Source organism: Antechinus flavipes, chromosome 1 (assembly GCF_016432865.1).
Source record: "Antechinus flavipes isolate AdamAnt ecotype Samford, QLD, Australia chromosome 1, AdamAnt_v2, whole genome shotgun sequence".
NCBI classification, from domain to species: Eukaryota; Metazoa; Chordata; class Mammalia; order Dasyuromorphia; family Dasyuridae; genus Antechinus; species Antechinus flavipes.
The window spans coordinates 74,323,818-74,351,190 of NC_067398.1; the positions used below are offsets into that span (position 1 = coordinate 74,323,818).

The 27,373-nt window shown below is 34.2% G+C and overlaps 1 protein-coding gene across 2 annotated transcripts; it reads right to left on the bottom strand.

Annotated features, from left to right (window-relative positions):
- Window positions 1–279: 279 nt before the first annotated feature.
- On the bottom strand, window positions 280–26,753 carry UPP1 (uridine phosphorylase 1). 2 transcript variants are annotated; one of them, XM_051984411.1, is made up of 8 exons: window positions 26,488–26,753; window positions 21,516–21,580; window positions 12,721–12,838; window positions 10,486–10,644; window positions 6,524–6,638; window positions 4,146–4,355; window positions 3,904–4,050; window positions 280–571 (listed from the first exon to the last, which is right to left on the bottom strand). In XM_051984411.1, exons 2-8 carry the CDS (start codon window positions 21,557–21,559, stop codon window positions 429–431), a joined length of 936 nt encoding a protein of 311 aa, XP_051840371.1. In that variant the 5' UTR covers window positions 21,560–21,580; window positions 26,488–26,753; the 3' UTR covers window positions 280–428. The 2 variants fall into 2 exon arrangements, with proteins under 2 accessions (XP_051840371.1, XP_051840381.1); XM_051984421.1 differs by lacking the exons at window positions 12,721–12,838; window positions 26,488–26,753.
- Window positions 26,754–27,373: the final 620 nt, after the last annotated feature.

Consider the following 27,373-nt stretch of genomic DNA (forward strand, 5'->3'; position numbering starts at 1 on the left):
CACACACACACACACACACACACACTCTTAGACATGACATCAAAATCTTACTAGCCTAATGAAGATATCAGAGGCAGCAGGTGAGTAAGAATCTCTTGCTAGAGGAACCTAAGATTTGTCTGATGCCCATGGCACCATCTAGTGACTACAGTAAGAATATTTAAATGAATTTTCATGTCCTTTGGGAAATTTAACAAATAGAGACCTTTGATGAACCAGGATTCTTCTCCTAGAAAAAAATATAACATCCTCCTAATTTTCACATAAGGACCATAATAGTGACAGATAAGAACAAGTTATCTTTATTTCATATTTTTGGTTTATAAAATTTAGAAATAAAAAAACAACTGAGATTCATTATTTTCATTTTAAACAATCAGATATTTTCTTGCAAATATTTTCTTACAAGTTTAAAAACAACAAGATCTTCATGCTTTTCTTTCTAATCGTTTCTTGATAAAATATCCTACTAATTTCTGTGGTCTCCTTTGATACTCAACAAGTACTTCATGGGAGCTGCTAATCTGATCTTCAATGAGCCGATTTAGAAGCGTAACACACACAACAGCAGCTGCAAAAGGAAAAAAGAAAGAACACATTAAATCAAAAGATGGTTGTCCTTTAAAATGAAGTAAAGTAACATGTATGAGAACTATTATCTACTTTGTTACCAAATGGCACCAAAATTATCAGGAAAATTAGACAAGCATTCAATTAGGACTTAGAAAGAACCATGACAATATAGGATAAATCAAGAGTATATGTGTAAGAAGATGCCTGGGAGGTACAGAGATGATGCCAGAAGTCTATTTTCTCCTCCTTCCTTTATATTCTATTATTTTCTCCTTTTCCCTTAGTACAATCTATTGTATTTCCAGAAATATGAAATAACTAAAAATCAAATATTGAAAACTGAACAGTTTTAGGAGATACTCTTCTTAATACAAATATTTTCGTGTTCTCTTCTAAATGTAATAAAAAATAAGCTTTAAAATGTATCAAATACATTTCCCTCTTAATTTTCATCCTTAGAACCTTATGGTATTTTCAGAGCTAGAAGGGAGAAACCTTGGAAACCATCTAGTTTACTCCTTAAAGCTCACAAAGAACAAGATATAAAAAATAAAAGGAAAACAAATATATGGTACTTATAAAAAAAAGAAAAAATCTTGTTAGCACCTGAAAAAAATCAATCATGTGCTTTGAGTGCCATGATATTATTGAATTATTTCTTTAGTTTGAAAAAGAACAATTTGAACCTTGAATAGTCTCTCCTCTCAGCCCTCATCATAATTCTATCAATAATATTAATATGTAAGTAGAGATTTTTCAGTAGTGCTTTTCAAACTCTCAACTAAATAAAGATTTCCTGAAAATTATTTTCCACTATCATATTCCCTAGGGAGAGGAAACAGTAGGAGGAAGAAAGTAATCAAGGCACCACTAATGAGTACATATGAAATATATCTCTCTTAAATGGTCAATGTTGCAAAGAGCAAAGAATATCCATTTAAAACTGGAGTTTTTAACCATTTTTGTGTCATGGAGACACTCTGGCATGTATTGAAGCTTGAGAACCCTTTCTCTGAATAATGTTTTTAAGTTAATAAAATGCATAGGATTATAATAAAAATAATTGCATTGAATGCAGTCACCCAAAAAATTTTAAGAAAATTCAGACCCCGATTAAGAACTCCCTGATTTAAACCAACTGCCTATTTGCTCAATTCACTTCCTGTGTATTGTATTTTTAAAATGGTAAGGTAAAAACAAAAGAAAAAAAAACATTTAGAATACTCACAATAAGTCTTCCTAATATTAGAAATAATAAATTCTACTTGTAACAGTGCTAAAGAGGAATGTATAAATCTTCCTTTACTGAAATTTCTTGTTTAAGGAATTCATCAAAATAAAAAAATCATTTTAACAAGCAGCAACCATAAAGTGTTGACAGGAATTTGGAGTTTCTTTGCCACCATTTCATCCCTGCTACCACAACCAACTCAAGGGCCTTGATCTCCCATTTAAACTCCAAAATTCTTTAAGAAGCAGAATTTTCCAAGGCCAAACCATACAGCTAGACAGAGGTAGATATTTCTGAGCATAGGCATTTGCCTTCACTTAAAGTCTTAGGTTGGAGGCAGAACAATCAATACAATCATTTTACAATAATTTGCTTTTCACTGATAGACACTAACTAAATGCCAGATAACTCCATCTATGCACATTGTAATAAATGTATAAATGGGTGCTACTATGAAAAGAAGCTTTCAACTCAAAGTAAAATAATTACTCTGGAAGTAAAGTAAGAGGTTTATAGTGATCTAAGGTTGGTGAAAACTGTTCATACTTCAGCTGCTTATACTTTTACAAAGGAAATGATATGCTGGGAAAGAATTACAATGCCAGAATTTCTGTTCCTTTGCTGTAATTCCCTGTCAGTGTTTTATTGTAGTACAACATATTCTTACGGTATCTATTATATCATTTAAATTTTTTAATAGAAAGTTATTGTTTTTCCCTCAAACTATTTGAAAATGTTTTGAGCCTTCAGGTAAATATTTTTCAAGTGGAACCCATCTCTTGTCATTATAATGGAAGTCAGTAGGAAAATGAAATTCACTTTATCAAAATCTACTTTATAGTAAAGGTTACTTGAACACAGCTATTCCATTAAACAAAGAATACTCTTATGGTACAAAATAAAATTGAAACAATTTGGCTTAAAGGCATTTTCCCAATTTGATATGCAAAAGAAATGAAAAAAAAAGTTTGTTTATTATTGCTTTTTTGAAATGTAAAACACTCACTCCTGATTTTTCTAGTGCTTTAGAAACTGGATGACTGATTCTAAAGGACTCCAATGGAAATCTGTACAGAGCCCAGAATGAAGTCCATATTTAGCAGCACAAGAATGGAGAGAATTTAAGAGATGCTGAGATAGAAGAGACTGTAGAGGCAGAGGCCATCTCTCTGATTTCACAGATAAAAGAACTAATACGGGGAAAGATAAAGTTATTTCTTCAAAAGTCATACAAGCTAAGTGGTAGGACTGGGACACAAACCCAGAGCCCCTTATTTCAATTTCAGTGGGATCTTGGACTATATGCCTCACTCCTTAATTTCATATCAAAACAAAGTTTTTCAGTGGCCACTAGATGGCAAAACAGATAGAGCACTGGTCTTGGAATTAGGAAAACCAGAGTTCAAATATAATCTCCAACACTTGTGTGAACTTTGGAAAATTACTTAAAATCTGCTACCTCAGTTTCCTCAAATGAATGATGTAAATAAAAGTATGACATTAAGAAAACCATCTTAAGCTTATAGACCTCATTGTCTTCATCCAGAACATGAACAATTTGGATTAAATAATCTGAATGGTTCACTATTATTAAAATTATATGGGTCTACAATTCTATGAAATCCGATCATTCAAAGAGAACAATCAAAATTACCCAGAAAGCTACAAGATTTTCTGGTCCAAAACAAACCTGATCAAAATTATTTTAGGGTCACAAATACAAGATACTACATTAGAGTCACACCTAAATATTACCAAACATTCAGATTAAAATAAAAAACTACCTCTCTCAAGCATTTTCTTTTGTGGAATACCATACTAGTCCTGCTATATTTTTGTTCAATGAACTTTTATGAACTAAGAACGTAATTGCCATGTATTAAAGCCTTGTTATGAGGAAATGAACTGACATCCAAATAACCAACTTATAAATGTGTTTAAAAACATAAGCAGTTAGTTCATCAGGTCTTCCATAAGGGATTTACCCACATTTGCCTCATTTTAAATTTTGCATTTAGATGCTTTGCATTTTTGTCTTATGCTGGTTTGTCATATTTAACTGGAAAAGTTCCAGGTGGGTACAAAGAACAGAAACACACCTTTGATGCCACTAGCACCGCACATGGCTGCGAAAATAGAAGATTCCATCTCAATGTTTCTGATTCCAGCATTATAAGCTGCCTGTAAATACTCTTGCTTATCCTTGTCAGTATACGAGCAGAAAGCACCATCCAACCGAGCTTGACCTAAGAAGTATATTAAGGATTAATGAGTCATTTGATATACGTATAAATATTATTTTCTAATTTATTTAGATTCATTTAGCAAATGGTCACCTTACCTTCATAGAAATCTAAAGTACACATTGTATTTCCTATGACAGTATTAAATTCATTCATCTCTTTGGCACACTCCATTAATTCCTGATTCAGGTCATCACTGAGTTCTGTAGTTCGCACTATCCGTTTCCCCAAAACAATCTGTTCAAATTGAGGTTTGAAGCAAGAATCTGTAGCATTTCTGGTTAGTACCACTGAGCCAGGCTCTAGACCTAAAAGAAAGGTATATACTTGATAAACACAGCATGATTTCCCAATCAAGAACATCTGCCCAAATACATTTTTCACATGCAAAGACAAAGAAGGATGTGCACTGTTATTTCAAAGTATACTACTCTGTAATGTCCCTTCTGCAAGTGTTGCCTCTATCCACAGCAGAAAAAAATTGATGGAGTAGGTTTCCAGACTACTAATAACTGGGAAGAGACTAGGCCCACTTTAAAGTTACTAAGGAACCTTCATGTTACCAATAAAATGCAAAATACTAGCTCTGACTCCTTTAGGCATATTGAATTATTATTTATTTATTTACTGGCACATCAGTGAAGTTAACAGTGCAGCAGAGGAAATTAAAGTGGGCTATTATATATAAATAATTTCTAAAGTGCTTTATATTAAAATGTGGAGAATCAAATAAAACCATATACTATTATTTTAAAGGAAATATCACGATCAAATCTGTTGTGTACATTATTGATCAAAGGAAAAGCTTTAGCCATCATGATATGTGCAAACTACTTTTCCTTCTCTAGGTCAGTTTTCCCTTTTTGAAAATGATGAGATTGGATTAGATAGCTTAGGTGATTCCTAAGATTTGTCATCTTTTTAAGGCTAACTTTGTATGTTTTTATGAGTTTATGAAATATAATTCAATAAAACCAGGTAATCTGGAAAGTAAACCATCTGCTGCAGCTTGTACTTCGTAGATGCTTATTACTATTTTTGAATGAAAACGTCTCAATCGTATTTAAAAGATGTATTTGAAATACAATCTAGTTGACATGTTTAATTATCCATTTATCTGTTGTCTTGAAATTCTATCCTTAAGGATTGAATTATCAGAAAGGAAAACCCAGGATCACATTTAACTTAGCTCTTCCCAGCTCTTCATAATAGAAAACTGAAAAATGCAATTCAAACTAGACAATATGGTAAATTCCTACTCAAACGTAAATGAAAAAGTTTTCTTATGGTTACTATACATATAGAAATATATATGCATGTGTTGTATTGCTGAAATTTAAATGATCCAAATTGTTTTCTTTTGTCTTTCCTTAACCCACAAAAACTGAAAGCCAAATGCCACTATGCAAATACTTCAAGTGTTATAAAGTTCAACTCTGGGACTTTTGACTTGGCTTTACTTTCCCCTTTAAGTGACATCAGTTCTGCTTTAAATTTTGTAAAAAGTTTCAAGTAGAAAAAAACCAATTCAACTCAGTTCTCTATTCCAGCTGCTTCTGGATGTTTATCTTTACTTGCCTTTATAATAAAAGATCTTTTTATCCTAACTCACAACCTTTCACACTTAAGAATATATTCAGTATGAATGGAACTAGATTTTTATTAACTGATATAGGCTATGGTTCATTACTAAACTTAAGACAAAAAAATAGTTATAAATATTTTCGTAATAAACTTGAATATTAGATTTATACAGTAACCTTACACCTCCTTGGACTTACATTTTATAGACAATGTGTTGATGAATATTGAATGTATTCATCTTAATTCACATACTGAAATCTACTTATGATAGGCTCAATTTCAGACAGATTTTGCTCAAATTTGGGGAATGTGAAAAGCACATGTCATTCAAAACCAAAGAAAATGCTAATTGAAACATTTTGAAAGGCATTTCATAGAAATGCAAATATCACATTAACTCTAACTTAAGTAATTAAACAATATAACCAACCATTTGGAGACAAAAATAAATCTGTATAGAGAACTTTGTGACATCTTTTTAAAAGCTTGGGGTAATTAGGTATCCTGTTCTCACTTGGATACAGCTTGATGACTATGTTTAGCTAATGAATGAGCTGAGTCTGAATGGTCTTACCTGACCCTAAAAAGTTCTCAGAAATAGCCAGCCATATCTGACTTCATTCCAAAGGGGCAGGCTTCCATATATGAACAAGTATCTTCCTACAACATGATGCTGCCTCATTGCCACAATAATAGAGAAACTTTTTTAAAAAGAGGTGCTTCCAATAACAATAAAAAATGTTTGGCCAGGTCCAAGACAGACTTCCAAATACTAAATTTTATACCATTCTAGGAGATTTAACAATGCAAATAAACAATTCTTTGCTGTGGCCATCTCTCATTATATTTGAACCAAGTTGATAGAAAAATCAAGTATATTTAGAGAAGATACCTATCCCGCCACATGTGCCAATGCGAATGATGATAACATCAGAACATTTGGCATGATATAGTAATTTGATGAGTTCATGTAACATGATTCCCATGGAAGGAACTCCCATGCCATGCTGGAAAAAAAATTAAATATATATAAAATTAGAACATATTATCTTGAAAAGAATTTCAAACTGTACACATGTTTAAACAAAAATTTTACTTCAGAATTCAAAATTCTTTGCCCTATCACACATTAAGTTCAATAGTCTTTGCTTTTGCAGGTTCTTAAACATTATCTCTAGTCTATTAGTTAACATTAATAAAAAAAAGTCTACTTCAATGGTCATTGTAACATATAACATAACATAAAAATAAATGTTGTAACCCAACTACAATTGTTGAACAAACAACCCTACACACAACAGCCCCATGCACTATGATTTTATACTTTTGTTTTCTCCTCCTGCCTGCTATCATTTCTAATGATGCTGACAGAATAGGTCCCTGTTATTTCTTATTTTGCTTCTTTATTCTGTATGTAACCACCAGCTTTCCTTAGGGAGTCAAATTCTTTTGATTTTGTGACAGTCTGAAACTCTTAATCTCTTAAAGGCTTTTAGACACTTTGCAGTTTGGAAGTGGAAGTTAAGTCTAAATTGTACATAGGACATGTTATTATATAAACACATTAGAAGCCCAGATTCAGAACTGGAAGAGACCTTAGAAGTCAGTGAGTTCAACCTGAGATAAAAATCTGTTATAGAGAAACTGAAACACAGAGTAATGAGCACGACAACTGTATCAGCAAAGCTTTATTGTCGTTATTTAGTTGTATCCAACTACCCATGACCCTATGGGCCATACTGTCCATGTAGTTTTATTGGCAAAGATACTGGAATGGTTTGTCATTTTCTTCTCCAGCTCATTTTACAGAAAAGTAAACTGTGGTAAGTGGAGATCACATGATTTGCCAAGGGTCACAAAGTGAGTGTCTGGAGCCAAATTTGAAGTTGGGTCTTTCTGATCCCAGGCCCAGCACTCTAACCACTGAACTATGTAGCTGCCCATTAGCAAAACTACCAATTACCAAAAAATAGGACTCAAGATTTCTCAGGAGCTAGGAAGGGATCTAACAATCCCTTCAGTGAAGAGAAACTATATAATCTTGGGCAATCAGGGGCCTTAAAGTCTAGTCTGGTTGACACTTTTCAAGGGGGAGAGGGAGAGGGCAGCATGCTATTGATTCTTCATTGATTATTGAACAAGTTATTGTGTGTGACTATGATGGAATACTACTGTGTTTAAGAAGTGAAGAGCTCAGTAGTCTTACAAAAACATGGTAAGACTTGCACAAAATAATAAAGAACAAAACAAGGGAACCAAGAGAACCTGGTATAATAGTAAAAGCCATGTTATTTTAAGAATGACTGAATGAATAAGTTATTTTGACTATTAAAAATACCCAGATTTAATAATGAAGACCATATGAAGGAAGACATTATCTGCATCTACAGAGGGCCATGGATAGTGGGGGAACTCTGGGTGAGGTATAAGACCCTTCAAACCAGAGGTGCTGACAATGTCTGATTTGGCTCTCATCTCCCCTTGGGGGGGGAGGGGGGTGTCTCAGCTTTCCTGACAAGTCAAATAGAGGAAGAGGTGTGACAACCTGTGTTTTTATTGAAGCAAGGGATACTTTTAAGGAGGCATTTATATATCAATAGCAGGGTGCTTATAGTTAACACTGTGCTGCTTGGCGATGTGGTGATGTAATGTCTCTCTAGGGCACATGCTCAGTGTGCTGTAGTGATGTAATCGTACTAAGATATTTAGGGGCTGAGAGGACTTGAAATAATAAGACTCCATCTTTGATCATTCTTGTGGGTCTCCTCCACTAAGACCAAGGGCTGGTCCGAGGTCCTCCAGAGAGCTAGTCTGGAGGTATATTTTGGCACCCCAATTTGGGGGCCATCCATCCACAGAAAGAACTAATAAATAGAAGTATATGTAGAATATTTAACATGTATTGGTCCTCTAGGGGACGGGGGAGGGGGGAGGAGGGGAAAAATTGGAACAAAAGGTTGGCAATTGTCAATGCTGTAAAATTACCCATGCATATAACTTGTAAATAAAAAGCTATTAAAAATTAAAAAAAAAAAGAAGAAGTGTATGTAGAATAATTTTATACCTATTTATATGATAGCCATGGGAGACAGCAAAGAGAAGGGAAAATGAAGAAATTTACCTATTTTTACTATAAACTTAAAAGGATTAGCAAGTTGTACATAATAAGATAAGCACTTTCAGGTATAATCCTTTTTATTTATACTATGTTATAAAATTTATTCCATAATTTTTTTAAAAATAAGCTGGAAAAGAAAATGGCAAATCACTTCAGTATCTTTACCAAGAAAACCCCAAAATGTATTCATAAAGTCAGACATGACAAACAATTTAACAACAAATCTTATTATATCCTCACAACACTGTAAATTCTATTATTATATTCATTTTACAGTTGAAGAAAATGAAGCCAAAAGGAATTAAATGGCTTACTCAAGGCCAACTAGGTTTTGAATTCAAATTTTACTAACTCCAGGCACAAAGCTCTACTGCCACATTGCTGCCAATTAAGCAAATATTCAATGAACAGTTTTGAAAAGAAAAAAAAAAGCAGTTTATTTTAGGAAAGGGTCATGTTTCCCCTTGTGGTTTTAAAAGTGGACATGAAGAAATCATATCAAGATGGCTTAGCTAGCAATGCGTACTATAGGAAGCTTGCACCTAAGCTTTGGTTCAGAGAATATATATTACGTAACTAATTTCGTATTACATAATAATGAACGTAATAAGTTCACATATTAAGTAACTAATACGTAGCATTAATACATAGCAAATTGACTAAGCCTTAATAAAACGATACAAAATAAAGTGGGATATCAATTTTCAATTCCCCTCATTTTATAGATGAGAAATCTGAGGTCTACAGTTTAGTGGCTTGCCTAAGGTCATTCAAGAAGTGTCTGAAGACAACATTTGAATCCAGGCCTTCCTTCTTCCAATGCCTGTAACACTATCCACTACAACCATGCTGCCTCTATGATACTTTAATATTATCTAGACATTAATCAAAAAGTAAGGACTAGGGGAGACCTCTTGCTTTTAAAGCATTCAAAATGACCATTTGATAATCTTCGTTATTTTTAATAATACAGTGAAATTCTAAATAAAATGACTCAGAATTAGATGAGGAATTATGACATCAGGATTCTGTCACAAATACAATACTCATGTGACACTGAGTAAATCTCTTCTTTTCTACATCTCAGTTTCCACATCTGTCAACTAGAAAGGTATGACATTTATTGGTAATACAGTCTTTAATAAGGTAATATGGAAAGAACAATTTAAATACTTGTATATTGAAGTGATTTGCAATTTAAATATTTCTAATACTCCAGATCTTAAATCCCACTAATATGGATCTCTCGGGGATGTAGATTATGGCACACCAAAATTAAATTATATTCCAGATTCTCCAATTTTCTAATCCTCCCCCAATCTACCACATCGCCCCACTCACCCAAAACTGTTGGAGCCTTCTCATAGGGAACTTATCACTAATTTACTTTACAATCAGCCTTTCAAATTAAGTAACTCCAGGGAGTAAAGAATTCCAAAGGGGGAAACTTTGAAATTCCTAACCCCAGTAGCATCCCAGCCATCTCATTTCCAATTCAATGAATAAACCTAAAAGAATACTTTGAAATTCCCAACCCCAGTAGCATCTTTTTCATTCCCAGTTAAATGAATAACCAAAAGGAGAAACTTGGAAATTGCCAACCACAATAGCATCCTATCAGATTTCACAAATAACCTGAGTCAGAATTTCCCTCCATTTCTATAAATTAGGAAGAGGCATGATTATGTCTTGCAGAAAAAAGGTTAATCAAATTAATTGACAAATATTGTACTTACACTAACTGATAACACAGGCCCAATCTTGTACATGGCATAGCGGTCAGTTCCTTCACAAATGTTAGGATGGTCTGTGCCAGGTGGTGCAAGTCCCAACTCTTCTCCGATATAGCTAATGAAAGCTTTCATCCGGACAGGACTTCCTCCAACACAAACAAACTAAGAAGAAGATCATATAACAACATATAAATATCAAATTACTCACATAATTAGTGTATTTTATTGATTTGCCTAATTTAGGTTGTATCCCTAAAATAAGAGCTATTTTGAAAAGAAAGTACACACATACATGTATGTGGAGATATCAAAAAATAACAATTAAAGCCCACAGAAAAGTTTTATACAAAAGGGATGGGGAAGGGGGAAATGAAGCCTACACAGTTCAAGAATATGAAATATAAAATATTCAGATATTTTACAACATATCAAGTACTACAAAAATTTAAATATCTTGAATATGTCACTTTAAGTAAAAAATACGTTGCTGAAATTGCTTTCTTTTCCTACAGCACATGCAATGCTTGTGGGGAAGTCTTATTCCTTTGTAGTTGACAGAGAAAAAGTTTGTTTTTTTTTTTTTAAGCAAAGGTGATATGAACATACTTTTGTATTATTTTAATTTATTTTTTATTTTTCTTATTTTAGTTTATTTTAAACATACACACACATTGTAAACAATAAAGCAGCTTAGTCACATGTACAACTTTTACAACCTTTTCATATGGTCTACCTAATCTATTTATATTCAATGTCACCTCATTTAAATTACCAAAAAATATATATAATTGTTCTAGAAAAGAGAACAAAATTCATTTGAAAGAAAAAAGATCAAGAATATCAAAGAAATTAATGAAAAAATGTAAGAAAGGACACTTAGCCATACCATACAGCACAATATACTATATCATACTGTACAATATGTAATATTTTAATAAACCCGTGTTTGACAAAGATTTAATCTTCTGAGATTAAAAAATACACTGGTTAAAAAAGTATTGTAAAAATCTTGCAGAAATTGGGAACAGACCAGTATCTTACACCATTTACCAATAAAAGATTCAAAGATTCAAAAAGATACACAATATAAATATAAATATAAATAAAGATATAAGAAAATCAGAAAATCATTCTATCTTATTTATTAAATTTAGGGTATAAGAGAATAATTTATGAATAAAGAGATAGCATTGGTTACATTAAATTAAAAAGGGTTTGGTACAAATAAAACAATCTGTGACCAAGATAAGAAGAAAAAGAGGAGATTAGGGGGAGGTGGAAAGTTTATAGACAGTTTCTCAGATAAAGGCTTCATATCTCAAATAAACAAAGAGCTTTGTTAAATTTATAAGAATGAGTCACTTCCCCAGTCGGTAAATAGGAGGAGGATATGAATAGGTAATTCTTCAAAGAAGAAATAAAAATTTTATAGTTATATAAAAAAGTGTCCAAATCATTGACTGAGAAACGTAAATTAAAACTCTGAGATATCACTTCACACATACTCAGAATAATTAAGAAGACACAAGGGAAAATGACAAATATTAGAGAGGGTGTGGAAAAATTGGGACATTCATACCCTGTTGGTGGAACTGTGAACAGATCTATTCATTTTGGAGAAGAACCTTGAATTATGCTCACAGAGTTACAAAACTGTATACCCTTTGCCTCAGCAATACCACAATTAGATCTGTTTCCCAACGTGATGAGGAAAAAAAGGAAAAGAACCTATATGTTCTAAAATACTTATAGCAGATCTTTGTGGTAGCAAAGAAAAGAATTTGAGGGGATGTCCCATCAATTGGGAAATGACTAAACAAGTTATGGCATATGATTATGATGGAATACTACTGTGCTATAAGAAATGATGAGTTAGTTGATTTTAGAAAAACAAGGAAAGATTTGCATAAAATGATGAAGAGTGAAAAGAGTACAAGGAAGAAAATACATACAGTAACAGCAATACTCTTTGAAGAAAAACTATGAATGACTTAAGTTATTCTGAATATTATTTAAATCAACTGCAAAGGACCCTTGTAGATGCTATCCACCTTCAGAGAAAGAAAATATGTGTGTGTGTATGAGAGAGAGATGTGTGAGAGAGACAGTGAGAAACAGAGAGAAATCGTGGCCTTCCCTAGTTCAGGATAGGGTAGCAGGGAAGGAGACAGTTCAGAACTTAAATATAACAAAAAAATAAAGAAAATTAAAAGAAAAAAAATTAATATATATATTTACCTTTACATCTCCAAACATGGTCTGTAAGTCATGAGTTTTAGTCCCAAGATTAAAATGGTAAAGAATATCTTCTTTCATTTCTGAGATATTTGGGTTTGAAAGGTGAATTAAATGTTCACTGTTATAAAAGAAAAATACAGAGCAAAAGATTTTTTTTTTTTAATGCATATACATCTTTCAGAGAAGAGGCTATCTGAAGTTACTAGGCTAATGAAAGAAAGCCCAGAAAATAAGGATAATAATCAATAGTAACAACCAGTTATAAGGTTTGGTGAGAAGGAGGGGTGGAACCTAAAAAAGGGATACAAACCTAATATAAGTTTAATTTGCAGGGTCTGGGTTTGAGTGTTGAACATTAGATTTGGGGAGTTTTTCTAGGTCCAATGAACTACTAGAATTAACCAAGAATTGGGGGGAGAAGAGAAGTTCAATTTAGATAATTGAACTAATCAATTCATAGGCAACAAAACACGGAAAAGACACAAATGCCAGCCCAATTATTGCTATTGTTATCTCAGTGTGGAATAGTGAGAAGGGGCTGAATTTGGAATGAAAAGGAGAAGAGGAAGGAGAGGAGATAAGAAAAGATAGGAAAGGAGGAAGGGAGAGGTAAGGGCAGAGTAGACATTGATTAATTACTCTAAGGTCTGGGAACTAAAATAATATAAGCAAAAAACCAAATCAGTAAAATTTCAGTACTGGCCCTACACCAAAAATGATGGCATTGAGCAAGTAATTCTCCAAAGTTCTTCCAACTCATTATGTATAGAATCAAGCATTGAGACAGAAAAGCAGGGGAGGAAAAGAGTTAGACAGTAAAAGAATCATCAAGGAAGAGAAAATTAGTCCCCCCCCCAAAAAAAAAAAAAAGAAAAAGAAAAAGGAAGGAAGGGAGGGAGGGAGGGAAAGAAGGAGGGATGAAGGGAGAAAAGAAGAAACAAAGAACAAAAGAAAGAGGAAAAAAGAGAAAAAAAACAAAGAAAGAAAAAGAAAAAGGAGAGAAAAAAGAAAGAAAGAAAGAGAAAAAGAAAAAGAAAAAGAAAAAAAGAACGAACAGATGAAAAAGGGAACAAACATAAAATTTCAAAAGAGCAAATAAAAATGAGAGGCATGGAACAAGAATTAGTTCTATACTTTAAATAATCACTCACAATTAGGTTATATTTTAAGCTTTGCAAAACATTTTCCTTCTAACATCCAAGATGATTAATGGATACATTATCTTCATTTAGACACTAAAGGAAACTGAGGTACAATTTGAGCCCATCAAAGAACAAAAGAGCATCTCAGAATGGGTCCAACACAGATCTCCAGTCTCAAACTGAAGCATTCTACATTAATTCTCATCTTAATTAAAATTCTGAAAATTAAAATCTAGGAAAAGCTTGACGTTTGTTTAAAAACAAATACTTTTGTTCTTAAATGGGGTGGGCAGGAAGGGATTAAAAGGGATAGAAGGAGATTTTTTTCCTCTGGGTCCTAAAATCAGAGAATTTCAGAGGTTGAAAGAGACTTCAGGGATCATCTACTTCAGCACTCTCATTTTAGGAGTGAAACAGACAAAAGAAAGGTTAAAGGAATTTGTCTATAACTTCTCAAATCCTACTCAGAATCTACTCCCATTATTTATTCACAGCCTCTCTCCTTAAACAATGCTGAACACCTACCCAGGTAAATCCTTGGGCACCTCTGAATTTCAATTGAATTCATTTCAAAAAACTTTTGCTGAATGTCTCCAAATAAATTATAGTTAACAACTAAAGAGTTCAAAGTATAAGCTGCTAACTAAACAATAAAGAAAAGCACTAATTAGATTAAGATAGAATGGGAACCTCTGTGAACTTATTATTTAAATAGCACTTTAACGTGAGCAAGTCAGATAGAGTGAAGTAATCCCCAAGATAAAAAACCAAAAATATATGTCAAAACCAAGATTAAATTTACAAGCTTGAAACTAAACTGGCCATTTACCAGACTACATTAATTTTTGTCTTGAGTCTAGACTTCTAATAATATTCTTTCTTCAGATCATGTCATACATTTGACAAGTTTTAATAACTTAGGTCCTTATTAACAGAGGCATCATTTAACTTCTCTGGGACTCCGCTTACTCATCAAGAGAATGAAGGAGTTAAACCAGATTACCTCTTTAAGATTTCGCCTAGATCTTCCTACAATAAATATTTCCCTTTTTTTAAAGGGCCTACAAGCCTCCTAATGTTGTTGTCCTTCAGTCATTTCAGTGGTGTGTCACTGTGATGCCATTTGGGATTTTCTTGGTGAAGATACTGGAGGGGTTTTGCCATTTACTTTGCAAAACTTCTCAGTGAGATTTACTAAATAGTGAAATAAATTTATGAGGGACATTTCTACAAAGGATTATTCTATTTTTGCTGCCTCATTTCTACCCATTCATTCCTTAAACCAGCTTCATGTACTCCCACTTCAATCATTGTCAGGCTACAAAAGTACTCCCCCCTCTCTGTCTATCACCTTCCTCACACTCAAGCAAGAAGAAAAAGAAGTATTCAAAAAGTGAGGATTTCTATTGATGAAACAAAGGCCTGAAGCCCTGGGAATCATGTTTGGAGAAAAGCAGATATGCCTCTTATTTTTTCATTCATGGGGAGCAGACCTTATGTACCAATGGCTACCTATCCAAGGATGCAGGATGCCTTGAGATGCCCTCTTTTACTTTGACCATAAGAAAGGAAATTGGGAGTGGGATCATCTTGATGAGGGTAGGGTCCTGTGGCAGGGATGGGTGTGTGATCCTAGTTCTTCAAGGCACCAAGGTAGCTCATGGCGGAAATACACTTACTCAAAAGGCTGTGATAAAAAAAAAAAAAAAAAAAGGCCTTTATTGTTAAAAAAGACACCAAAATAACGCTCTCGGCAGGCAATTATCATCCTCAAGAGAGAAGTGATTTTTGCAAAGAGACATTTTCTGAAGGCCTACTTTATACAGAGATAGAACAATAGAACAGAATAGGCAAGACTACTTAAGTTTGTATGTGAAAGGGCATATTCTCTGGATATTCCTCTTCCTGGCTCCAGAGGATGTGGGACTATCTAGGTTTGTATATGAAAGGAATCATTCACTGGAAGTTCTTCCTGGTTTCAAAGAAGTTAAGTCTCTTTAAGTTTGTATAACTTTTTGTTGGTGATTTTACATAACTTTACAGGGCTGTCTGGTTCCGCTGGTCAATCTGGTCTCCTTCCTTAGCTATGTTGCCCTAGGTGTTCTTATATTTATGGCCTCAGAGTATACAGTAGACTTGGATTGATGAGGGATCTGAATACAAAATCCTAGTTCCTACATTTAACTGAGTTATCATGGATAAGCCTGAGTTCTGGTTTTCTTGTCTGCAAAATGGATATTAATACTCGTATACATAAACTACTTGTTTACTAATTAGAAGTTAAGAAATGCACTTTGTAAGTCCTAAAAAAAGGACTACTCCTAAATGTGGGGACGCCCAAAGAGTCTATATTCTTTTAATAAGAAATATCTGTTCTCACAGTTTCAACTATCATTACCACTTAAATTACTTCAAAATATGTACCTTCCTTCCTGATGTCTCCTTAGCAGCAATTCTTTATTTCATCTAGTTATCTATTTGTAAATTTCTACCATCATATTCTTTTGCTGTTTCAAACATCCAAAATTGCAATTACTATTTATAACATTCCCCCAAAGATAACTGCTATATTTGCAGTCATGGTGCTTCTCCACACCTTGTCTTTGCTTCAATCTCCAACTCCCAAAGAATTGCTCTTCTGTCTCAATTTCATCCATCATTCAGATCAAAAACTGTGTCCTCCATCAAGCTTTCCTGCTAACCCCAGTCCTAAAAAAAATATCTATTCCATTCCTGCAGAACTTGCCTGTTTAAGTACATATCTTATCTTCCCAACAAGTCTGTAAATCCTTTAAGATCAGGGATCATGCTTTCTATCTTTCTGTCTCTCCAGAGCATGTATAACTTTCCTGTAGATCTGAGAGAAAATGGGATTAGATTTAGGATTCTATTAGCAAAGGGAATTTTCAGAGGAGAAAATTCCCTCCACCAAAAAAATGAGAGCTCTTTCTCTAAAAATTATTATCTTAACTCCAATATATTTGGAATGGAAAATGCCATCTGCAGCCAGAGAATCTATGGAGGCTGAATGTGAATCGAAGTTTAGTATTTCCACCTTTGTTTGTCTGTTTGCTTTTTCTTTCTCCTATTTTATTTTCCTTTTGGTCTGATTTTTCTTGCACAACAAAGATGACAAATATGGAAATATGTTTAAAAGATTTGCATTTGTTTAACATCTATATCAGATTGCTTGCTGTCTTGGGGAAGGGAGGAAATAAGGGAAGGAGGGCAAGAAATTTGCAACACAAAAATCTTACAAAAATAAATGTTGAAAACTCTGTGTATTTGGAAAAATAAAATACTATAGAGAAAAAAGAAATTAAAAACAAATGAATAAATAAAAATAAAAATTATATTCTTAGACAGCTGCCTACAATTCTGACAGTTTCAGTGACTTTAATTCAAGTATTCCTAGGCCAGCTAGTTCATAGTAGGTAAACATAAAATTTTTGTGGCTGATGCTGCTGAAAAATCCTCTCTTCCCATAAGGTCTTTACTAGTTTAACAATATAATTGAGTCTCGTGTCTCTTAAGATTATACTATCCCAATAAAATACAAAGAAGAATAAACACACACCTTCTCAGAGAACCTTCCAGATTATGATTCTCAATTGCTGACAAAGTATTACAGAGTGCATTGTTTAGTGTTTATCCAGGCTCTACAAAGTCAGAAGCCAGTGAGATTCTGGAAAGTTCAGAGAAATTGGGTCTGAGCCAGCTTAATTATTAGAATGAATGTCAGAGGTGATGGTACGCAGAGAGAAAGGATAGGGATGGGGATGGCACAAAAATAAAATTGGAAAAACTTTTTCCCCCTTTTCCTTAATTATTAATCTTCCTATTATTCAAACATCCTATTCCCCTCCCAATCTTCTATCTTATGATCAAAATAGAGGATGCTCAAGGTACTCTTAGATAAGTCATTGATGAAAAAGACCACATGGGTTCTTCTTAGCTAGCCATTGATGGAAAAGGCCACATGGTCTTTTTCTTCTCCCAACACATGTTCCTAGGGATTCAGTACCTCATTCCATCAACATGAAGCTTTACTTTCAGACCAGTTTTTCTTTTTATGGCTATCTATTTGTGGTACTAATTAATTCTGAGAATGACTTAATTCATGTAAAGTGAGTTCAAAGTTAATATTGTAAATATAGTCACATCTCTAAGAGATGTGAAAGAAACATCATAAAGAACAAGTAGTTCTATTGCAATTGTGAGATATATTTTCATGACTAAGTGTGTCAAACTCAGCATAAATTCAGTACAATGAAATTTAAGTCAGTTTATAGCTACCAGTTATAGCTACCTGCAAAAATGAAAAATGTGTAGCTCAAAATCCACGCTAAACATATTTTCAGAAGGATGCCCCAAATTAATCCAAGCCAATCCAACAAATATTTAATAAGTTTAAATATTTCAGACTAAAGTGAATAGAACCAGAACCAATAATTTTGTATGATGATCAATTGTGACTTAGCTATTCCCAAGACAATCCCAAAGGACTCATGATGAAAAATGCTATCTGCCTCCAGAGAAAGAATTGATGGCTTCCGAATACAGATCAAAGTATGTCATTTTTTATTCCACTTTTTTCCCCCACAAAATGATTAATATGGAAATATGTTTTAGGTGATTGCATATTATAAGTGGTATCAGATTGCTTACTGTCTCAGGGATGGGGAAAGTGGAAGGGATAGAATTTATAAATAAAAACAATTTTTAAAAGTTGTTTTTACACATAATTGAGAAAAAACTAAATTATTTAAAATATTTTTAAAATAATATGTGTGTGTATATATATATATGTATGTATGTATGTATATTTCAAGCACATGCTAAGTTAGTAATGATACAAAGATAAAACCAAAATCAATCTTTGTTCTTATAAAGTTTATATTCTACTGGGGAGACAATATAAGTAAATAGTTAATAGTTATCATTCATTTGATAAGGGAGAAAAAGAATACCAATAACTAAAGGGATCACAAATCATGCCAGTAAAAGGTAGCATAAAATGAAGAAAACCAGAAAGTAATTTTGAGAAGCAGAAGGTAAGGAGAAGGTACACAGATAGTTTTCAACATTTTCTCATTCCAGAGAAAAAGAATAAACTGCAAGATAAAGAGACAGGAAGGACAAATTCAGAGTATAACACAAGCCAGTTTGGCTGGTAGCACAGAATGTGTGAAAAAGAATTTGAAATAAGCCTAAAATGGTAGGCTGGAGCCTGAAAGGCTTTAAAAACCAAGTCAAGGAATTAATTATTCTATTTTATCTTAAAGGTGATAAGGAACTATTGAAGGTTGTCAAGTAGAAGAATAACACAGATTTATCCTTTAGAAAGATTATTTGAGCAGCTACATGAAGAATGGAATGGATGGAAGAGACTAAAAATAGAGCCTTATTCAAAGATTTTTGTATTAGTCCAGAAAAGAGATGAGGAAGGCCAGATGTAAAGTGTAAAGAAGTGCTCAAAGCTCCTGAAGCTATAATTGAAAAGACAGCAACAGATTGAATATAAATTGCTAATTCATAAAATTTCAAAACAGTATCTTTTTTCTTTTTTGCTAAATAAAAATTAATAGAAATATACAAAGTAAAAAAGATACAGAAGCTAAATTCACAGAGTATTGTAACTGTGATGACCAATCATGACCCCAGAGAAGAAATGAGGAAGTACATCTTCCATCTTTTGGTAGAAAATTAGTGGATTATGTAGTAAAATGATAGGGGACCAATGACAGGTATAGAGTGGTCCATAAATTGTCAGATAGCATCACTGTGTCACTTAGTTTGGTTTAACTGTTTTTCTCTGCCACAATGGAGAATTTTGAGTATGAGGGTGAATGTGAGAGTGTGTGTGAATATGTGTACACATTTGTGAGTATGTATGCACATCTGTGTATGTGTACATATCTGTGAGTAAGTGTATATATCTGTGAGTGAGTACAAGTACCCATATGTACACACAAGAGGACAGCAAGGAAGGTTATTTAAATCATTTCTATTCAGAAATGGCTATGAACCAAAAAATTATTTTAAAAACAAGAAAAAAAATCAATGAAAAATTAATATAACATGATTAAATGTGATCATCAAAATGTAAGACTGACTAAAAAGATAATTAGAAAAAAAGGTTAAATACTAACTGAACAATTATGCATATTTATTATATATAATCAAGTAGACAAGAATGACTTACAAAATCAGAGAAAGAGGTCAGAGGAAAGGATAGACTAAATGTCTATAATTTTTCCCCCAGTTTTGACATTCTATGGCCATTATCCAGTTTAAATCTAAGACTCTTCCATTAATCATAAACACAACAAATTCTAACATTAGTTTAACAACAAATTCAAAATATTGCCATAAATTTCATATCCCAATTTTTCATCTTTGCATTAGAAAATCAAGTCTCACATATGTATACTACATATATATGTGTATGTATATATATATATCAAGGACAGATCAAAGGATCATAGATTCATAACAGTAAATGATCACAAACATCCTCTAGTTTAATTCCCTCATTTTACAGATGAAAAAATTGTGAAACCTGGAGAGAGTAAAAATCTTCCTCAAAATCATATGGCTAATAGTTAGTGCAAAAGGCAGACCTAGATTCCCAGTCTTTCTTCCCTACACTATCCATATACTACAGGGCAGATTACAAAACAAGTACAGACAAGTAATTCAGAGATATTTACTTAATTCCCATTCACTTGAATGATAAAAGATAAAAACGAAAGTAGTCATGATCTTTATTTTTATCCTGTAGAAAAGGAAGTAAATAACTGATAAATGACAATGACTCAGCAGCATAATCAGAAGACAAGAAATGAAATTTCTCTAACTTTCGTTTCTTTCCCTGGGTTGCAATAATCCAACAAAGGAAAAGGAAACAAAATTGTAGGATAAAAGAACTGTAATAATGTAGTTGAAATAAAGAAAAAAAGAACCAGACAGGTAAACTATCTAGGAAGAAAACAATTTTTAAATTATGATTTATTTGACAAGAAATATAAAAGAATGCTGAGGGGCCAACAACTCTAAGGATGCCCTACTGCACACTATTAATAGCTAAGACTCAAACACAAGAAATAATGATAAGCTACTTGTTGGGAACATGATTATTAGTGTTGGCATTTAATGAATTGTCATCCTGCCAAGTGATGAAGGAACAGAAAGGAATAAACTACAAAATTACACTATAACATACAAGTATGAAAGCTAATCTTTAAAACAGGTAGTAATCATATCTTAAGTCCTAGTAAAACTTGGAAATCTGAAGAAAATTAGTGAAAAATCAACATACTTAAAAAGAAGCCAGAGTTAGGTTTACATATATAATTAATTATTTGGGTTTATAAGAGAGACTAGGGATTAGACCTGTGATTTCACTGATATATGGAAATTTAATTGAGGAAAATGTTTCTTTAACTGAAACTTAGTTTTAAAAATTAGTTGCATAGAACACTCATTGAACAGTTATTAGGGTCAAAGGTGAGACTTCAGTCCAGTTTTTCCTGAATCTAAAGTCAGTTCTTTATAAGCTAAGCCACATGGAATCTGATGATTTTCATGATAAATGAGGTAGGTAATATAACACAAAGAGTATGCAAACGGACGTGCAATTTGGGATCTTACTCTGAAGTCTGAAGATTTTCAGGTTTCTTTTCCTGAGTTGCCATATTTTAATTTCAAGCTGGACCCTGAGGAAGGGGAGAAAAAAATCATTAAAGTAGAATCATGAATTCACTTAATTCAATCAATCTACAAATATTAAATAAAGAGCTTGCATTAACTAAGAGTTTATAGCGAGCTAGGCTCAGTAGTAAGAACATTAAACAAACAAACAAAATCAGTCCCTACCCTCAAGTAGTTTAGTTAGAGGGAGAGATGGAAGTGATGAGATCCTATTGCAAGAATTTTCAGGGTACCAAATTCCATTTCAAGAGTAAGCCAGATGGGCAAACAAGTTTTTTTTAGCCATTCAAAAGCATGACACACCCCATGATAAATAGTTCTAAAATCTCTCTCACAAAGCAGCTCTGAATAAGATCAGTTAGAGCAGGTAAACCGGAAGGGAATTTACAAAAGAAAGAATACATCCATTAGCATAGTCATTTACACAGGAGTAGAGGAAACAGACCTTCACGGTCACTAATTAAAATTAATTAAACCACTATAACCAAACTTAATTATGGGATAAAGAAAAGGCATGACTTTCTGGAATTTCTCAAAGTTCTAAGACTTTTCTTTTGTCCTTTTAAAGTGGTCAGGAATAGAGAGGTACCCGAGGATCCATTTAGTAAGGGTCAGAGGGATCATACAGAAAGGCAAGGAAATGGTTTAGCAACAAATTTCGGACAAAATGAGGTCAGTTATGTTTTCCCAAAAAATCACTTTCAACAGTATACAAATAAGGCCTATCTAATTAGCAAACATTTAAGAAGAAATTTGTGACAATTTTGTAGAGACTACATAAGTGACCACTACACATAAAAATTAGAAGTCCTCAAATATACACATTTATCGAGAGGTCTTTAAAATTGGACTTAACAACTATATATTTTGCATAAACATATTTTAATATTTGGTCAAATTTCTGATCTTCTGAACATCAGTCTCACAGAATATGTGGGGCTGTAGAGAGGTTATATCAATAAATAGCTGTCCTGTAAAACCAAAGAGATTATTCAATTTAATCAGAAAAGGAAGAAATGCAAAATTAATAAAGCCAAATTCTAAGACAGACTGAAAAGAACATTACAAAGAAATGTCAAGTATACTATTAAATACATATGCAAATATATTCTAAATATTACTTATAGCATAAGCATTAACAATATAATAATGAGGGAGGGGGAAGAAATGGATTAGATTATCTCTAAAGCCTATCCCAGCTTGGATATTCTGTGATTTTTAATAGCCAAGATTACAAACCACTTTTTTCATCCTGTGCAATCTTTGTCCACGTATTCCAATTAAAATTCCACAGAAACAAGCAGGCCTTCCACTATGTGATGTGTATAATATACAAAGTGTCTAAGCTATTCCTGCAAGTATCCCACTACATAACCGATCCATTTCCTTTTCTAATCATACAGTTCTTTGATAAGATATTTTGGGGTACTTTGTGTGATATTCCACTACTATTTATTTCTTCAACATCTTTGCTTGAACTGCAACTTTCCCTCTTACGAAATGAAAACCCAACCCATTTCATAAGTATTTCAAATATTAATTAAAATATTGCCCAATTCTTATTGAAAAAAACTTCTCTACATTCCTCTTTCCCAATAATTACTATCAGAACCATGATTCACTCTAACAAAAATAAATCAAGAATAAATAAAAATCAAAAATAATTAAAAACAAGAAATATGGTTCTGCCTCAATTGTCCTGAATACCATAACCACTTTCCTCAGTATAGTTGTAGCCACAGTCAGGCAATCACTGATGGATAGATGAAGTAAGGGGTGGAAAGAGGAAGAAAGGGAGAGAAAAATTGAATTTAGGATGATGGGAGAAGAAAAGAAATCACATATTGTCAGTTTGGTACTCAGATTGAGTGGGGAGACAGCTATGAGATTCAGTTTAAAAAAAAAAAAGTTTCCTGGCCATTTAGAAAAGAAGCCACAGTTGCAAATATACCACCCAAGCTTCTGATTATACATAGATGTCTTTAATGGCCTGGGGCATAGGAGGAGAAAGATGAAGAACCAGGTTTCAGAGGGGATGAATTTTTCATTAAATCTTTGTTTGCAGAGGTAGAAAAACTATGCTGTCATATATCAGAACAGGTTTGGAAAGGCTTGCCCAAGGGCATGCTATTATAACAATCATAGTTTAACATACATTTTTATAGTACTCTAAAATTTACATACAACTTCACTCAGATGATTTCATTTGACCTTCATAAATCCCTATAAGGTAGGTCCTATAAATATTAATATCCACATTTTACAGATGAGGAAACTGAGAAGCCGAGGTTATGGTGGATCATGGAAATACTATCAGTGCCAAAAACAATTCAAATACTCTTTCCACAACACCATAGAATAGCAGGGCTAGATTCAAATTCAGCTCTCTGACTTCAGACCCACAGTTGTTTCCTCAAAAATAATGACACTCCAAAAATATTAACTATCAGGAGTAAGGACTATCCAGAAATTAAATGAGAAAAAGATCTGTGCTACCACAACAATAGTCCATGCATGTTGAATCATATTCAAGTCAGGCAACCATGCATGAGATGAAGCAGCAGATGAGAAGCAATAATAACAGCTAGAATTTACAAGGTGCTTTAAAGTTCACAAAGCACTTTACATATTGTCTTATATGAGCCCTGCAATAATTTTGAGAAGAACTATTAATACCCTCATTTTACAGATGAGGAAACTGAGTCAAAGATTATGTGACTTACTTAGGTTTCTGAAGCAAGATTTAAAACTTTGGTCTTCCTGACTCTTGAGTCCAATACTCTAATCGTTCTGCCACTTAGTTGTCTTTAAGCAATGAGGAAACATACAGGAGGAAAAAAAAACTAAACAAACAAAAAAAACCTGTCAGCTGAGTCAGGCTGTAGTAGGTCTCATCTGGCTGCAAAGGCTTTGAGTACAATTTGAAAGAATGTGTCTGCCATCAGCAGATCAACCTAGCCCTAGCTAAATACAGGGAACCAGCCACATTATCAGGAAGTTCACTACGAGATGCAAAAATTTGGGATGGTTTTGATTACTCATGGGTGTCAGGAATAATCACTTCATAAAATAATGAATAATATTGCATAAGTAGAACTTACAAGACTTAACCAATTTGATATAGGGAAAGGAGGAAGACAAAAGAGTAAAGGATGACTCTGAAATTAGGAGTATGGGTAACTGGATGGATGGCAGTACTCTCTAGGGAAGAGATTTGAATTCGTGAATGGCTAATTATTCCCATATGGGAAGACTCCCCTATAAAATATTTACAGAAAGACATGACCAAGAATTATACAATACAGGAGAATGTGTGCTGCAGGAGCACCTACACTTAACTTCATTACAAGAGCCATTCAAGAATTCAAAGAACAGTACTCTCCCCCAAAAAAATCTCAGCAGGACTTTATTAATTTATAATGCTGGCATCAAAAAATCAATGGTTATTATTATTATTATTGCTACCATCCAAATGCACTCCCCTCTCACTTCTCTGAATTCCCAATCTCCTTAAAGATTCCCCCCCAGAGGCTAACAAATACCTGCTAGAAATCCACAGCTACTAATAACTCTCTCAATCTCCATCACAATAGATATATGCATAAGAGAAATGCATGCAAAAAGGATATCTATATCCATGCACGGTTTCTTTTTCCACAAAAAATGTAAATTTCTGAAGGCCAGGGACCATTTTCTTCCTACACTCAGCTGCTAGCAAAGTGCTTGCCATGTAACATATTTAATAAATGTTTACTAATTGGGGAAAATTAGTTTTTGCTACAAGTATTTTGCTTTGATTATGAAATTTGCATATGTATTATCTCTAGCACAAAACATCCTGAGTACCTGGAGGCTAAAAACCAATCTTTCCCATCCCCATTCGATCTCCCTAAAAGAAATTCATTTCAAAGGAAACCAAAAATTCCATCCTCTACTTCCCGTGATTCCCAACTAGAACGAAATCTCATTTGGCAGCAAGTAGGGTCAATGTGCTGCTAAATTTCTGCTCAGAAGTCTTAAACCCATTTTACCCATCTCTTCAGAAATGAGTTGTCATTTTTCTGTGGGTGGCTTAGAAACAACGTGAAGGGAAATTCCATTGACTCAGGTGTAGGAAGCTATATACAACCAAGTCCCTCTTTAGTAGCTTACTAACCTGTATAGCATTTGGCAAAACACAACATTCTGGTACTTTGGTTTGGAGGAGGATTGGACCCGATGGACTCTGATTTGGATAAATTTTATCCAAATTTAGGCTCTATCATCCCATGATCTGTGTGCGGCAATACTTACAATGAGGATAATAAGCTCTCTAATAAGGTTAACATAAGAAAGTGCTACTAAGTATCAAATACATAAACAAGTTTTTATGATGGAGAAGTTCCCTTCCTTCAGATCTCTCCTGTGGTTAGGTTCCCTTCCTGGAGAGAGTTGGGTCAAGTCAACAAGCATGCATTAAGCTATATGAAGTGCTAGATAGCGTGTTAAGTTCAGAGGATACAAGAAGCAAAAACAGTACCAGATCCTGGAGACTGCTTTACATTAGGGTAGATAGAACACATGAAAACCAGGTGCATGCTAGGTATGTCCAAAAAAAAAAAAGATAGAAAAGGCAGTGGGAGCAGAGGTAAAAATTGGGAGTAGTGGGACGGAAAGGGAAAGGTTTCCTGCACAGGATGGGGAAGAATGTGACCAGAATCTTCAAAGAAACCAAGAAGTTGTGTAAAGGAGGGCGAACATAGGGCTCAGCCAATACAAAGGCAAGTTTGAGATATGTAACTAGTAGGCGAGGAAAAGCAAAAAAAAAAAAAAAAAAAAAAAAAAAAAAAAGGTAGGTAGCGTCTACTTCCCCCGCTTCCTATGTCCCTAAGGGTCCCAAGGAGTTTCCATTTCTCTGGGCAGTCCGACTCACCTGGTGAGATTAAGTGCTAACGCGGGGAGCACCTGAGCTGCGCTGTGATGCCTGCGAGCGGCTGAGTTGCTGACTGGGGAGCGCTAAGCAAGGAAGAGTACCGGGAACCTTCTCACAGGCCGGACAGCCCGGTCTGCGCAGATAAAGCCTCCCCACGCCCTTGGGGATGATTGAATCACACACTGGACGCGCCCCGATCTCTGCAAGGGGCCAAAGGGAAGCCCAGCAGGATACTCCGCCTTTGCCCACTTTCCGGGAGGGGGGGGAGGAGAAAAAAATTCATTTACTCACCACCGCAGAGGGAGGAGCTCAGGGAGCGTTAAGCACGGGCAGAGAGCCCAATGGGCAAGCAGGGCGCTCTCAGTGGCCTTGGCTCCGCCCTTCTCCCGCCTCCTCCGCGGTGCCCGCTTCCCACACTCAATTATCCTCGCCCAAATAAATTTCTCTGCCAAGAACTTCCCAGCACTTCGGAGAAATGACTCATTTGGCTGTGGCGCTCCCCAAAAAAGCTGGAGTAGGTGCTCACTTGTCCCTTTGTCCCCCTGTCAGAATCTGGGAAGAGGATCTGTCTCTTGGTCCCACCCTCTCCCGACAGTCTTGTCCTTTCTTCACAGGATGGACAGCGCAGTTACTCAGAAGGGCTCGTGGAGGGCGAGAATCACAGGTCCCTCTCATTTGGCTGGCCGAGACTTTAGGAGAATAAAATTGCTCTCCAGATTGATTTTCGCATTTACTTCTCTGTTTAACTTAAGGCAAACATTTCTGAGGGAGTAGGTATGCAAAAACCTGAAAGGAACAACCAGAATTGCTCCTCAGGGAATAAATAAGATAAAAAATCATTTCCAATAGGGAAAAGTGCTTCCCCAAATAATATTCACAATAATAA